The 13,251-nt window shown below is 54.6% G+C and overlaps 1 protein-coding gene across 2 annotated transcripts in view; it reads right to left on the bottom strand.

Moving 5' to 3' along the window:
* Positions 1-308: 308 nt before the first annotated feature.
* Positions 309-13,251, bottom strand: part of DSCAML1 (DS cell adhesion molecule like 1) — a 339,830-nt gene continuing 326,887 nt past the window's right edge. For both annotated transcript variants that reach the window (XM_036104458.2, XM_078058936.1), the window contains exons 22-33: positions 12,335-12,452; positions 11,808-11,971; positions 11,453-11,551; positions 10,575-10,763; positions 9,864-10,151; positions 8,001-8,156; positions 5,194-5,224; positions 4,946-5,064; positions 4,508-4,660; positions 3,686-3,880; positions 2,892-3,203; positions 309-1,356 (exon numbers count right to left, since the gene is read on the bottom strand). In XM_036104458.2, coding sequence (XP_035960351.2) covers positions 881-1,356; positions 2,892-3,203; positions 3,686-3,880; positions 4,508-4,660; positions 4,946-5,064; positions 5,194-5,224; positions 8,001-8,156; positions 9,864-10,151; positions 10,575-10,763; positions 11,453-11,551; positions 11,808-11,971; positions 12,335-12,452 — 2,300 coding nt within the window. In that variant the 3' untranslated portion in view covers positions 309-880. The remainder of the gene's footprint in view (positions 1,357-2,891; positions 3,204-3,685; positions 3,881-4,507; positions 4,661-4,945; positions 5,065-5,193; positions 5,225-8,000; positions 8,157-9,863; positions 10,152-10,574; positions 10,764-11,452; positions 11,552-11,807; positions 11,972-12,334; positions 12,453-13,251) is intronic.

Raw genomic sequence — 13,251 nt, 5'->3', positions numbered from 1 at the left:
GCCCCCGGACCAGGCTCCCCAGAGCTCTCCGCAAGGTTGCTTCAATTTTATAGATAACGAAACTGGCCCAGAGGGGTTCAGGAGCTTGCTCAAATTCACACAGCTGGCCCCCTTTAGGCCCCGGCACAGATCTGAGAACAGGTGCTCAAGGATGCACGTTGGCTAATTGAAAGCCTTTAAAAAAGTTTAACATGCTGAGCTAAAGCCTGAACTTCTCAAAGTCTCTCCACGAGAGATGGACGGGCCGGTATAGGGGCCTTTCCTTCCTCCCTCCCTCCCCACTGGCCCTCGCCAGATGGGAAAAAAGCTACCACGTAGAAACATAACCTTTATTGCACACGGCGCTGGGTTTTTTTTCATAGAAAAAGGTATTAACACATAAGCATCTGCAAATTGAAGCAACTCCTGGTTTTCTTGGAACAGTAAAATCGCATGCAGTGTCTCTGAGTTGGGATTTTGGTCTTTGTCAAAACCACCTAGATTGAAGGGAGGGTGAGTGAGTCGGAAGGAAAAATTGCTGAGTCTTTGTGGCTCTGTCTCAAAGTAAGGTGAGAGAAATATATAGATATATAGCTTGTCGATGCGCTCCTATCTCCCTATATATGTATATATAGCTCTCCACGCGTATTTTGTGCGGTCGGGGTGGGGGTTGATTTGTACTGTCAAATTCTTTGTGCCCTGGCTTCATGGAGAAGAAAATAGTTTCATTTGTACAAAAGAGTTCTATGTACAAGTGTTCACAACTCGGGGGCTTTTCTTTTCGTTGTTGGTTGGTTTTTGTCAGTTTAATATAAATAATGCAGGAAAACAGCCAAGTTGGTGTGTGAGGGCCGGAGGTGCAGACAGGTCCGAGCGTAGGGCTGCTTTTCTCGCTGTGCCCCTACACCAGGGTATAGGATTTGGAGTAGGCCCCTGCCCCCTGCTTCTGAGACCTCCCTACCCCCGATGTGCTCATCTCGAGAAGTGAGTCCCTGGAGCCCCCCATTTTGGTGTGTGGGCCCCCGGCCCGCGGAGGCTCGGTGCTGGGGGCCGGAGGGGCAGCGCTGGGGGCAGCCGGGGGCTCGGCAGGGGTGGGGCCGGGAGCTGGCGGGGCCGTGCCGGCTGGGGGTGCTGGCATGGCCAGAGTCCTCTGAGGTAAAGTGGCTGTGGCGGCGGCAGCAGGGGCCCCTGGGTGCGGGAGGCCCAGGGGCTTGCTGGCAGGGTCCAAGGTCAGGTGGCGAGCCTGGGTGTGGTAGGTTCGAGCCAGGTTCCGGATGGAAGCCTCTCGGGGTGGGACCACCGGACAGGGCTCACGGCCATCTGCCTTTCGGAAGAAGGCCTCCGACTTGGCGTACAGGGGCAGGTTACAGTAGTCACCTGGAATCAGAAGCAGAAAATGCTGGCGGCAGAGGCCTCTGGGCACCCGCTTGCTCCCCCACCCCCTCCTCCCCAGTCTTGTCCCTGATCTGACCTAGGAGCCCCTCCACAGGCTCGGCAACGAAGCATCCAGAAGGGATCAGTTACTTGACCTCTCCGAGCCTGTTTCCTTATCTGGGAGAGGCAGCCCATCACACTTCCCGATGGGATTACTGGGAGCGGTGAGTGAGATAAAGTGAGGAAAGTGCGTCAACACGGTGGTTGGCACGTATAGTAGTTGCTCACTAAACCGATGGCTTCTCGCTGAATGGCCCCTACAGGCCGCTCAGCTTCAGCCCGTGGACAGCTCCATTCCGCAGCCGGACTTCCTGGGAGCGCGGGCTGTCAGAACGGTTTTCCTTACCCCGAGGAGGGAATGCTCGTCACTCCCCACATGGAGCCCCATTCTGCCTTCTGAGGACCCGCACAGCACGGGCCCCCGCCACCCCCACCGCCTTTCCCACGGCAGCCTGCCAGATGTCTGGAGGCAGCTACCTTTCCCCATCCCTCTCCTGTTTTCCAGGCGGAGCGTTCCTGATTTCTTAAGCCGCCTCCATATGACAGGCTCCCGGGACATCCATGTCCTGATCCCTCTGCTCTGTGAGCATCCTCACCTGTACGTGCCTCTAAGCTGTTGACCGTGCCGGGAACTTTCTTTACATGATCTCATTCAGTCCCCACAGACCCCTGGATAGCTTAATACCGGCCCACAGTTGGCAAGTGAGAAAACTGAGCTTCAGAGAGATTAAGTAATTTGCCCCAGTTCACCCAGGCAGAAGGGGCGGGGGCGTCATTCAGGGCGGCTGATCTCCAAAGTCCTTGTACTTAGTTACCCTCGGCTCTTCTCTAGATGACCCCGAGCGCCCTGATTAGCATGGCCACTACGCGAGGCCAGTAGTGGGCCGACCAGACCCCGCATGGTCTGACATGGTACGGTGTGGTCCCAGTGTCTGCTGATGGACCCCCATCCCCACGCCCTCAGTGTTCCTACAGCTGTCCCACCAACCCTGAAGGGCATATGCTCTGGCCAGGCCCCTGGCGTCAGACAGCCCCCAGTCAGGCGAGGTCACTGCCCACCGTGAGGTTTGGCCCCCGTGGATCAATGTTGAATGGCATTGAGACCAGTGGCCATTGGGCGGCAGAGCCCCGAAAGGCTGTCTCTCCATACTGGCGCAGCCTCAGAGAGAAGGGAATGATTGCTACGTACCGAGGGCCTGCTGTGCGCCAGGCCCCTATAGCATTTCTGGTGCCAGCTACGACAGTGCGGAGTACATGCGGTCATTTGCATTTTACCACGGGAGAAAATGATGCTCAGAGAGGCTAACTGACTTCCCAAGGCCACGGAGGTATTAAGAGGCTGAGCCAGGAATATGGACCCCGATCCGGACTCTCCCGGGTACTTGCTCTGCATTGCCCACACTGTCAAGGAGCCCTGCCAGGCTGGGGATGCCGGGGGAGGCAGGGGGAGGCAGGGGGGAGGCGGGCCGGGCACTCACTCTTGTTGGCCCGGTGCGGGATGGGCACTGCCACGTTCTTGCCTCGGTCGGCATCCTGGGGCTTGGGCGGGGAGGCGGTGAAGCGACAGATGCCGGGCTCCGAGGGCGTGCTCATGGACGTCATGCTGTCGGCATTCTCGTTGGTGCCTGTGGTCATCTGGTCGGAGGAGCTGTCCGAGATGAAGCACTCGGTGATCTCGAACTTGGCATGCTGCAGCTGCTCCTCCAGCTTGGCGTGCTCATAGGCCCGGGCCAGCTCCTCATAGGTGGACGAGGCGCTCTCCGTGGACACCATGCTGTTCCGTCCTTTGTCTGGAGAGACAGAAGGCGCGGAGTGAAGAAGAAATGAGGGGGTCGTGGGGAGAAGGGGGTCTCATTTACAAATGAGACCAGACTGAGCCATTCCCCTGCCCTTGAGCCTGGCAGTCCTCTCGGAAGACCCCACTCCCACCCTGGGAAGGCGGCTTTGGGGGCAGAAGCAGGGTCTTTGGCAAACAAAGCGTAGAACATCTTCCACTCTTGAAAACAAGACCCACCCCCTGGAGCCCTGGGCTCTTTCTCCAACGAACATCACATGTATTCTGACATCTTTCGGGAGAGCAGAAGGAAATCCTTGACTAAGCAGAGCTCAGCGAGGTCAGGTATGTTTGTGCCGGCCACACGGTAAGCCAGCGGCCAGCTGGAAGCAACACTGACCGGTGCCTTGGACCCCATGAGCTGGTGGGTGGAGGTTGGGACAGGGGATGGGGAGCTGCAGGAGAGAGAGCAGGACGCAGGCCCGGCCCCAGGCTCACCTGTGTCCTGGGACAGGCTGGCACTGTAGCTGTCACTCTCCGTGACAGTGACCCCGTGCTGGGACCCCACAGTGCGCCAGTCAGAGGCGAGGGTGCGGGCAGGGGTGGAGGCCTGGCACTTGGTCAGAGTCCACTGGCTCGAGTACCGGTTCCGGGTGCTGTGGGCTGCCTTCACACTCTTCCTGGACACTGGGTCTGCACGGAGAAAGCCAGAGCTGGCACCCCCACGGAGGGCACTCAGCCTCTGGCTCCTGGCACGTACCCGAAGGGCAGTGGGGAGCAAGGGAGGGGGCAGAGGCAGCCGCAGAAGCACCCGGGGGATGCTGAGCATCCTGCCTTTCCTGACCACACAGCTGGCCCCGCAGGGGAAGAGCAATGGTGGTGAGGCGTGGGGGCAGTGGGGGGCCTCCTGGTCCTCCCCCCACCCCATCTTTCCCTTCAGCTTGGGGAGGAATGTCAGCCCCTCTCCTGCTGCCTCCTGTGCATTCACTCCCTACAGCCCTTGATGCGTTCTATCCTTATGTCCAGAGTCACAGTGCTAGAGGCAGAAGGCCCTTGGAGAGCAAGACCTCCCAACCCTCTCTCAAAATGTCTAGGTAAGGACACGGACGCCCAGAGCGATAAGGTTGGCAATATACCCAAGGTCACAGCTAGGAAGTCTTCAGTCAAGGTCTGGAGACTAACTCCAGTGCTCTTTCTGTTCTTCCATGCTGCTCTGAGCCTCCCCCGCACCCCCGCCCAATCTTTTTCCACCTGTGCCCCACGCTGTGCCCAGGTCACCCTGTTTGGGAGGAGGTCTGTCTCCCTGGGGACAAGGCATACTGGTGCCTGGCCGGATGTCAGACATGTCGATGAGGGGTCCCGTGCTCTGGATGAGGGCTGGGTGGTGCAAGGAGACACCAGTGCAGAAACTCTGTGGGTTGACCGCTTGGCTGAACTCAGCGTCCGTCACGGGGATGGTGGCTTTGTCATCTCCTGGGGGAAGGAGGACAATGAGTACGAGTCCTTTTCTTTGGGCTTCCCAAATTTCTTTTTGTCTTTATCCAATGTTGAGATGCAGGAAGGACGGAATAATTCTTTCCGTGAGACAGAGGCGGAAACTCAGCCCTCGAGAGAAGCTTCAGTGAGTTCCGAGGTTGCCGAGTGGGGATGGGGCCGCTGCTAGAACCCTGGGCACTGCTGTGAGGGCTGGTGGCTGCCCTTGGTGGGCTGTGGCCTGGGGAAGACGGGGACAGAGAGCTTGTGGCCCCTGTCACTCACCCAGCTGCTTGATGCCCTCCTTGTCCTCGATGAGCAGCTGGACTCTGGGGATGTCAATGTGAAGCCTCGGGCCCTGGGGTGGCCCCTTCACAGGGGTGTCAAAACTTCGGTTGTTCTTGCTGTGGGGAGAAGGGCCAGAGGTGGGTGGCTCAGCAGCCTCAAGGGGCTGGGGGGGGAGGGTTTTGCAGGACAGTGGGGTCTTAGAAGCCTGTCCTCTGCAGGGGAGGAAACAGCGATGTGGCACCTACCTTATCAACATTTCTGCCAGACTCTTTGCATCTGCAAAACAGTAGAGAGAGGGACTGGGTGAGAATGGAGTCTGAGAGGGATGAAAACTGGAAGAGGCATGGGGAACAAGGTGGGAGAACTCCCTAAACTGGGACCAGGGCTGGTCTCTTGGGGAGAAGAGGGAGAAATGAAAGGACCTCTAAAATAGTCTAACATAGGATAAGGTCTGACGGCTCCTGATGCAAGATTTGGCTCAGGTCTGTTTTCCTTTCCTCAGATTTTTATCTAATAGGGAGGTCCTTCCCAGAGGAGAGGGTATATAAAGTGCTCCATCTGTTTCCTGAATTGGCTCTAATTAAACAAGACAACAGAGCATGGGTACCAGTGGAGGGTCTATCCTCAGTTATCTGCTGGGAAGAAAAGAGAGTGGAGGATGATGTAGAGGTGGTCAATGGGCATCCCCAGATGACTATCAACCAAGACGCTTTATTTCTTCCTCTTGGGCACCTGTCCCCAAAAAGTCCATGGATGAATTTGGGGGTCCCTGCTTTGTCTCCAGAGGGGCCTTGAATAGGATCAGGATCTCAGGTTTGGAATCGACAAAGAGAGAGAGAGAGAGAGAGAGAGGGAAGCAAAGGACCTAGATAATCCATTAGACCTCTGATGAGAATGAGAATCATGAGAATGATCTGTCAGAATGAATCCAGCTGCACTGGGTATTTACCCCAAAGATACAAATGTAGGGATCTGAAGGGGTACGTGCACCCCGATGTTTATAGCAGCAATGTCCACAACAGCCAAACTGTGGAAAGAGCCAAGATGTCCATCGACAGATGAATGGATAAAGAAGATGTGGTATATATATACAATGGAATATTATGCAGCCATCAAAAGGAATGAGATCTTGCCATTTGCAACGACGTGGATGGAACTGGAGGGTGTTATGCTGAGCGAAATAAGTCAATCAGAGAAAGACATGTATCATATGACCTCACTGATATGAGGAATTCTTAATCTCAGGAAACAAACTGAGGGTTGCTGGAGTGGGGGGGGTGGGAGGGATGGGGTGGCTGGGTGATAGACATTGGGGAGGGTATGTGCTATGGTGAGTGCTGTGAATTGTTCAAGACTGTTGAATCACAGATCTGTACCTCTGAAACAAATAATGCAATATATGTTAAGAAAAAAAAAAAAGAAGATAGCAGGAGGGGAAGAATGAAGGGGGGGAAATCGGAGGGGGAGATGAACCATGAGAGACGATGGACTCTGAAAAACAAACTGAGGGTTCTAGAGGGGAGGGGGGTGGGAGGATGGGATAGCCTGGTGATGGGTATTAAAGAGGGCACGTTCTGCATGGAGCACTGGGTGTTATGCACAAACAATGAATCATGGAACACTACATCTAAAACTAATGATGTAATGTATGGTGATTAACATAACAATAAAAAATTAAAAAAAAAGAATGAATCTAGCTGCATGTATGTATCCAACCATCGACTCACCCACTCATCCATCCATCCATCATTGATCCATTTACCTATCAATCTATTCATTTCTCCACCCACCCATCCAGTCTTTCATCCATCACCCACCCATTCAACTACCCATCCATCCATCCATCCATCCATCCATCCATCCATCCAATTATTGATTCATCTATTCAACCATTCATTCAACCACCTGTCCATATGTCCATAAAACCATACAACCATATGTTCATCTTATTATCCATCCATCCATCCATCCTTCCATCCATCCATCCATCCAAGCATCCATTCAACTATCCACCCATCTACCCATTCATACAATCATCTATTATCCATTCATTCAAATATGCATGCATCCATCCACCTACCCATTGATCCAACCATTAATCCATTCAACCATCAATCCATCCATCCACCACTCCTCCATCTATCTATCCATCCAACCACCTATCCATCAAACCTTTCATTTAACCATCCATCCATCCATCTGTCTTTCTATACATCTTTCCATCCAACCGTACCATTAATCATCCAACCACCCATCCAATCATCCATCCACCCACCCACCCAACTCCTAAACACCCTAGGCAGTGTTAGTAATTTCCTATTCTGTGCTACTATTGTGCTCTGACTTCTCACATTTAACTGTGAATTCTATGAGGACTAGACTATGTTCCATAAGACTATGGACTGTTCCTTCTTCATTCATCTTTCTATCTCCAATGTCTGGCAGTATCTACATGCAGCAGATATTCAGTAAATGTTTTCCACATGAGTGAATGAACATCTGTTAAGTAACTACTAGGTGCCAGACACTGTACCAGTCCCTGGGAAAATCAAGGTAAAGCAGACCCATTCATGCCAGTCTATGGTATCATAGATTGGAACAAGGATGATATTCAAAATATTTAACATCTGACATGTCATAGAAGCCACACGGTCAAAACTGAGCAAGGTCTTAGCGACCACTTGTAGGTCTATGCTTTAGTGGCCAGATTCTAGAAGAATCTCAGGGACCCTGTGAGAGAGAAGGAGCATCCAGGGTGGAAGGGAGCAACATCTACTTATCAACTAACATGGAAATGTTTAACTATTTTAACCAGTATGGCTTTACCAGTGTATACCTCTAAAATTCAGCCCTGGTTATGTCAGGTGTCTTGGGGGCACAGAGGAAGAAGCAGTATGAGCTAAAGTTTCAGAAGGCTGGAGTAGCAGCTCTCCCTTCATTGGGACACAGGCACTTTCTCTTGTCCAGATGGTGCCCATGAGCCAATGAAAGGTGGCCCACGTGGCTGAGGGTCAACACTCCCTCCCGGGAAGCCCGTAGGAAACTTGCCTACCTCGGAGACGCTTCAGCCGCTTCTCCTTCCTCTTCTTGCGAACGATGAAGAGCAGTGCCACCCCCAGAGTGGCCAGGATGACGGGGCAGCCGATGGTGAACAGCTTCTTCACATCATCCCCCTCCCCTTGAGCAGACTTGATAGGAGGGATGGTACCTGATGGGGTGAAGAAGGGAGTCAGATGTCCCTTATGAGTAGGGTCTGGGCAGAGTCCCCCTTTGAACCTCTCTTGCTGCCCTTGCTCTCATTCTGACTTCCACTTCCTGGCACAGAGCCCCAACCCTCTCCCTCTACTCCTCCAAATTCTGGTCACATCAGGACAGCCATGAAGAGTCGTGCAGTTTTTACACTGCATTATGATACTGATGACTTCGCGAGCCTATTTTAGAATTATCCTGAAGTCTCTCAGAGATAGTCTCCTGCCTGTTGGAGTTCAGTGTTCATTTCTAGAGGGTGGACCAATGAGCTTAGATTCCGCCATCCAGCTTATAAAGTGGGAGGGGTAGTGAGAATCACAGAGAGAAGTCAGAGCAGTGGCATCCCGGGGTCTCGTCCCCACATGGGGACAAAGCCACTCCACGCCCTGCATTTTCTGCCTGCTCCCTCGCCCATGGGTGAGATCCGCTAACCTTGGGTGCCTGCACGGAGGCAGTAAGTTCTGCTGACATAGCCCTCTGCAAAGCCCGATCTGTGCCTGTTTCAAAGCCTCGCAGAAGAGCCATCTCCTTCATGAAGCCTTCCTTGTTTGAGGCCAACTCCATCTGATACCACTTTTACTCTGTTTCCTTAACACATAGGTAGACTGACTTTACCTTGTGACAACTGCTCTCTATGAATTCAGCCTTCAATATGCCTTCAGTGTATGTGCACACACACGTGTGTGTACACACGTGCATGTGTGTATGTGAGTGTGTGCATGTGTATGAAGTGCCCCGTGTGGCAGACACCAGTGAGTGCTCACCAAATATCCGTGTGTTCATCTACCCCTCCCAGACTTCCTGGCAATTAGATTAGAGCCACGGAACTAGTTCTGGACAACAGAATGGGAAGAGAAGTGATGAGCCTCACCTCCTGGCCCAGGCAGTTAAGACTGGGGTGACTTTTCTATCTCTCTCTTCTTGGCGACCTTGGAGGCTACACATTCAAGATGGCATAGTTAAAAAATGGTGAGCAGCCAACCCTCACAAGATGTCATGAGAGCAAGAAGCAAATCTTTTTGGGTTAAGCCCTGCAGCGTTCAGTGTTTATGTGTTCCTGTAGCCCAGGCTATCCCAGCCTGGCTAATGGACCCTTTTAGCAGAGGAGCCTCGGGGGGCGGGGCCTCGGGGGCGATGGGGCCTCAGGGGGCGGGGCCTCAGGGGGCGGGGCCTCAGGGGCAGGGCCTCAGCTATCGCTCTGCCTTATAGTCTCCATATCTCTGAAGCAGCCGAGAGCAAGGATTGCACCTTCAAAAGACCCTCTAACTTAGTGCGATGGGTTTGCTTGGCTATCAGTCCGTATCGGCCACTGGGGCACCTGCCCATCTGCCTGCCCCCTGCCACTCTGCTGCTCCCTTTGCTTGCTCCTTCCCTGTCTCCAGCCTTTTCCTCCATGGTAGTCCTGTCTATTTTTTGATTCGTCTGTCCTCTCTTTTTTTTTTTTTTTTTTTTTTTTAATTTTTTTTATTGTTATGTTAATCCCCATACATTACATCATTAGTTTTAGATATAGTGTTCCATGATTCATTGTTTGTGCATAACACCCAGTGCTCCATGCATCGTCTGTCCTCTCTTTATGCGTCCGCCTCTCTGCCAGCTTCCCTGGGGACACCTCGCTGCGGCCCCCAGGCCACCCCTCCCGCCCCTCCTGCCCTCTCCGACTCACTGCCGTCATAGTCCAGGGTGGCGAACTGGGCAGTCTCGTTGCCGCAGCCGGCGCTGTTGCAAGCCCGCATGCGCAGCTCGTACCACGTGGCCTCGCGCAGCTCGGTCAGAAACACCTCCCCGGAGCTGTTGGCCCGCAGCCCCTGCCAGGCCCAGGTGCCCTTGGGCCGGTACTCCAGCACGATGGCTGTGATCGGGCAGCCCCCGTTGTTCCAGCCCTGCAGGTTAAGCCGAGCATGCGTGGAGTTGATGTGGGTGAACAGGTGCTGGTCTTTGCTGAAGGAGGGCTCTGGGGGGCCACAGGGAGAGAGCGAGGTTAGAGACTGAGCGGAGGAGGGTTCATTCATCTGCGCTGGGAGGGAGTCCCCTGGGCCAGCCCGGGCTGCAGTGGCTCCGGGAAGCCGCGGTGGGCACAGATGGGAGTAGGGATGCCCCAGGGGACAGAGGAGGAGGGAGAAGAGGGAAGGACGTGGAGAGAAGGCCTCAGCAGGGCAAGAGATATGGGAAGAAGGAAGAGGCTGCCACCATCTGCTACCGGGGGGGTGGGGCCTGTTTCTCCTACTGTGGTTGGTCAGCGTGCTATCTATAGTGATGGGAATTAGGCTCTCCCCTCAGTCTCGGCTCCCCTGCGCCCTCCTTCCCCAGCCCAGCCACCTTCCATCCCCATATCCTGGGCCCATCTCTCCCGAACTGGGTCATCGTCAGGCCTCACCCCGCCCGTGGGTCTTGGCCTCGATGATCTCGCTGATGCGCCCGGAGCCCACGCTGTTCTTGGCTGCCAGTTTCACCTTGTACCACGTGCCACATTTGAGGCTGTCCAGCTTGAAGGACCGCTCGCCTGAGCTGATGAACACGTCCTTCCATTCCTCGCTGTTGTCTACCGAGTACTGCAGCACGAAGCCTGCCCGGGAGGTTTGCCTGGCTCAGGGCGGGCAGGGCAGGCAGGGCGGGGCCTGGGACACCCCAACAGGTGGCGTGGGGCTGGGGTCCCCGCAGGGGCAGAGTGGGGCCTTTGGTGATGGGGGGTGGGGCAGAGGCAGATCGGACACAAAGCTGCAAGGAGTTTTCCTGCTCTCTCTTTAGTAGCCAAGGTGGAGAGGGGAGCAGAAAACAGAGCCTTGAGGCTTAAAAGGGATAGTATTTAGAGCCTGCTACTCCCAGTGCGGTCCCTGACAGTAGGATTACATCACCTGGGAGCTTGTCAGATCCCACCCCAGACCTCAGGAATCAGAATCTGCCTTCTTTAAGATCCCCTGCTGATTCATGTGCATATTCATGATTGAGAAGAACTACCTAGTATATTTGTCTACTGTTACAAATTTGGAAACTGAGGCCGAGAGAAGAAAACAGATTTCTTCAGGTTTGCATAGCTCACCAGCCGCAACTGGGGTGGGCCTTCTAAAACCCAGATACTGAAGCCAGTAACTGTCTGTGGCACTTGGGTAACTTCCTTGTGGTCCTAATTGCCCCTCACTCATCACTTCTGGGGCACTATGGGGACAGGTGGTGGGAGTGGGTAAGGCCCTTGCCCGGCTACTGGGTCCAGAATTTCTTCCCCTCTTTCCCCCTCCTCATCCAGACCCCTCTCACCTCGGATGGAGCTGCCCCCATTGTCACCTGGAATCCAGGTCAGGGTGATGGACGAAGCGGAGGTTTTAGAGACAGTGAGGCGGGGCTGGTCCGGGGGAACTGTGAGGGGAAAGCCACCAGGCCTCACCACAAAGGGTTAACACCCGATAATGGGAGCATGGGCTATCCCAGCTGCAGCTGAGGGCCCAGGCCTGGCCTTCCCCGCCCTTCCCCACCCTCTTGGTGCTTCCCCAGCTCCTGCTCATTCTCCCCATCCCTCCTGCCTCCTCGTCCACGTGGCACCTCTGTTCCACAAAGGGTCTGTCCCCCAGGTGGCTGGGGAGGCTGGGGAGGCCCCTGTCTTCTGGGGCCTTACCTTGCACCAGAAGGTTGACGATGATGGTGTCGAAGCCCCCAGTGTTGGTGGCTGTGCAGGTGTAGTAACCCGAGTCCTCAGCCTTCACAGCACGCAGCAGCAGCGTGCCATTGGTGTGGATGAGCCGGTGCCCATCCATGGACACGGGGATGGCTGAGTCTTCACTGCACGGGTTGGGGGGCAGAGACAGGTTATGGTAAGCACCTGGGGGCTCCCCCAGGACTGCAGGCAAACAGGGCTGGGAGTAGGAGGAGGCTGGCTAGGGGGCCTGGGACTATTGGGGTTTTACCTAGCACTTCCTGGGGGATGTCGGTCCCCCTGGCCTCTTCAAGCACCCAGGGAAGGGAGATCTTTGGCAGCAAACAGAGGGGAGCCAGGGAGGCCAGGCCTGCATGGGAGAGCAGGAGCCATGTGCCCGGCAGGGCTTCTGGTCAGCTGGAAGGGAGGGGCGCCTGATTCTTTTCTTCATGGCTCTTCTACTACACCCATCTTTGGGGTCCCCCATCCCTCTGGGGTCCCTCGCACACCTGTCCTTGGTCCACTTCACAGCAGGGGCTGGATCTCCCACCGAATTGCAAGGCAGTCGGACATCTTTCATCCAGGGGGTTGTCACGGTGCCTCCAAACGAGATGATCTTTGCTGGGGCTGCAGGGAAGAGAGCATGAGGGCCACCCCACCTCTACCCTCAACACTGTACTGGCCTGCCTTTCCTGGGGCTCTCCAAATTTACAATTCAAGTCCCCCATCTCCTACCTGACCTCCACCTTGGACTTGGGGCAGGGGTGGGTGCAGACACTTTCAGATGGGAGACACTGATTCAACAAACATTGATCAAATACCTGTTATGGAACAGGTATCAGAGGAGGCTCTGAGGATTCACAAAATGAACAATATCTGTTCCCTGTCCTCAAGTTGCTCATCATCCAAAAGGGAGACAGATACTTAAAAAGTATCATGACAGGTGAAAATAGTATGGTAGGGGTAGGTACACGTCCCCGTGGGAGCACAGAGAAGGAGGAATGACTCTGCCTGTTCAGTGGTGGGGGAGGTGATGGCAGGGGAGGCTTCTGGAATTAGAAGCTTTGACTTGAATCTTTTTTTTAAAGTAGACTCCACACCCAGCATGGGGCACAATGCGGGCCTTGAGCTCACGACCAACCCTGAGATCAAGACCTGAGCTGAAATCAAGAGTCGGATGCTCAACCGACTGAGCCACCTAGGTGCCCCTGAATCTTGAAGGCTAAAAAGGAATTCACTGTGCAGGGAAGGAAAGGCATAGCGGGAAGAGGTGACAGCACTGAATAGAGGCCTGGAGGCCTGAAACACACGGGAAGTGTGAGGGTCTGCAAATGCTCTGGGGCAACCAAAGCCCAGGGTGAATGAAGGGGGACGGGTGGTGAGCAAGAGCAGAAGCATGGAGGGCTCCGTTGGCAGAACAAGGAGG

The sequence above is a fragment of the Halichoerus grypus genome, chromosome 11 (genome assembly GCF_964656455.1).
Source record: "Halichoerus grypus chromosome 11, mHalGry1.hap1.1, whole genome shotgun sequence".
NCBI lineage: Eukaryota > Metazoa > Chordata > Mammalia > Carnivora > Phocidae > Halichoerus > Halichoerus grypus.
This window is presented reverse-complemented; position numbering and strand designations above follow the sequence as displayed.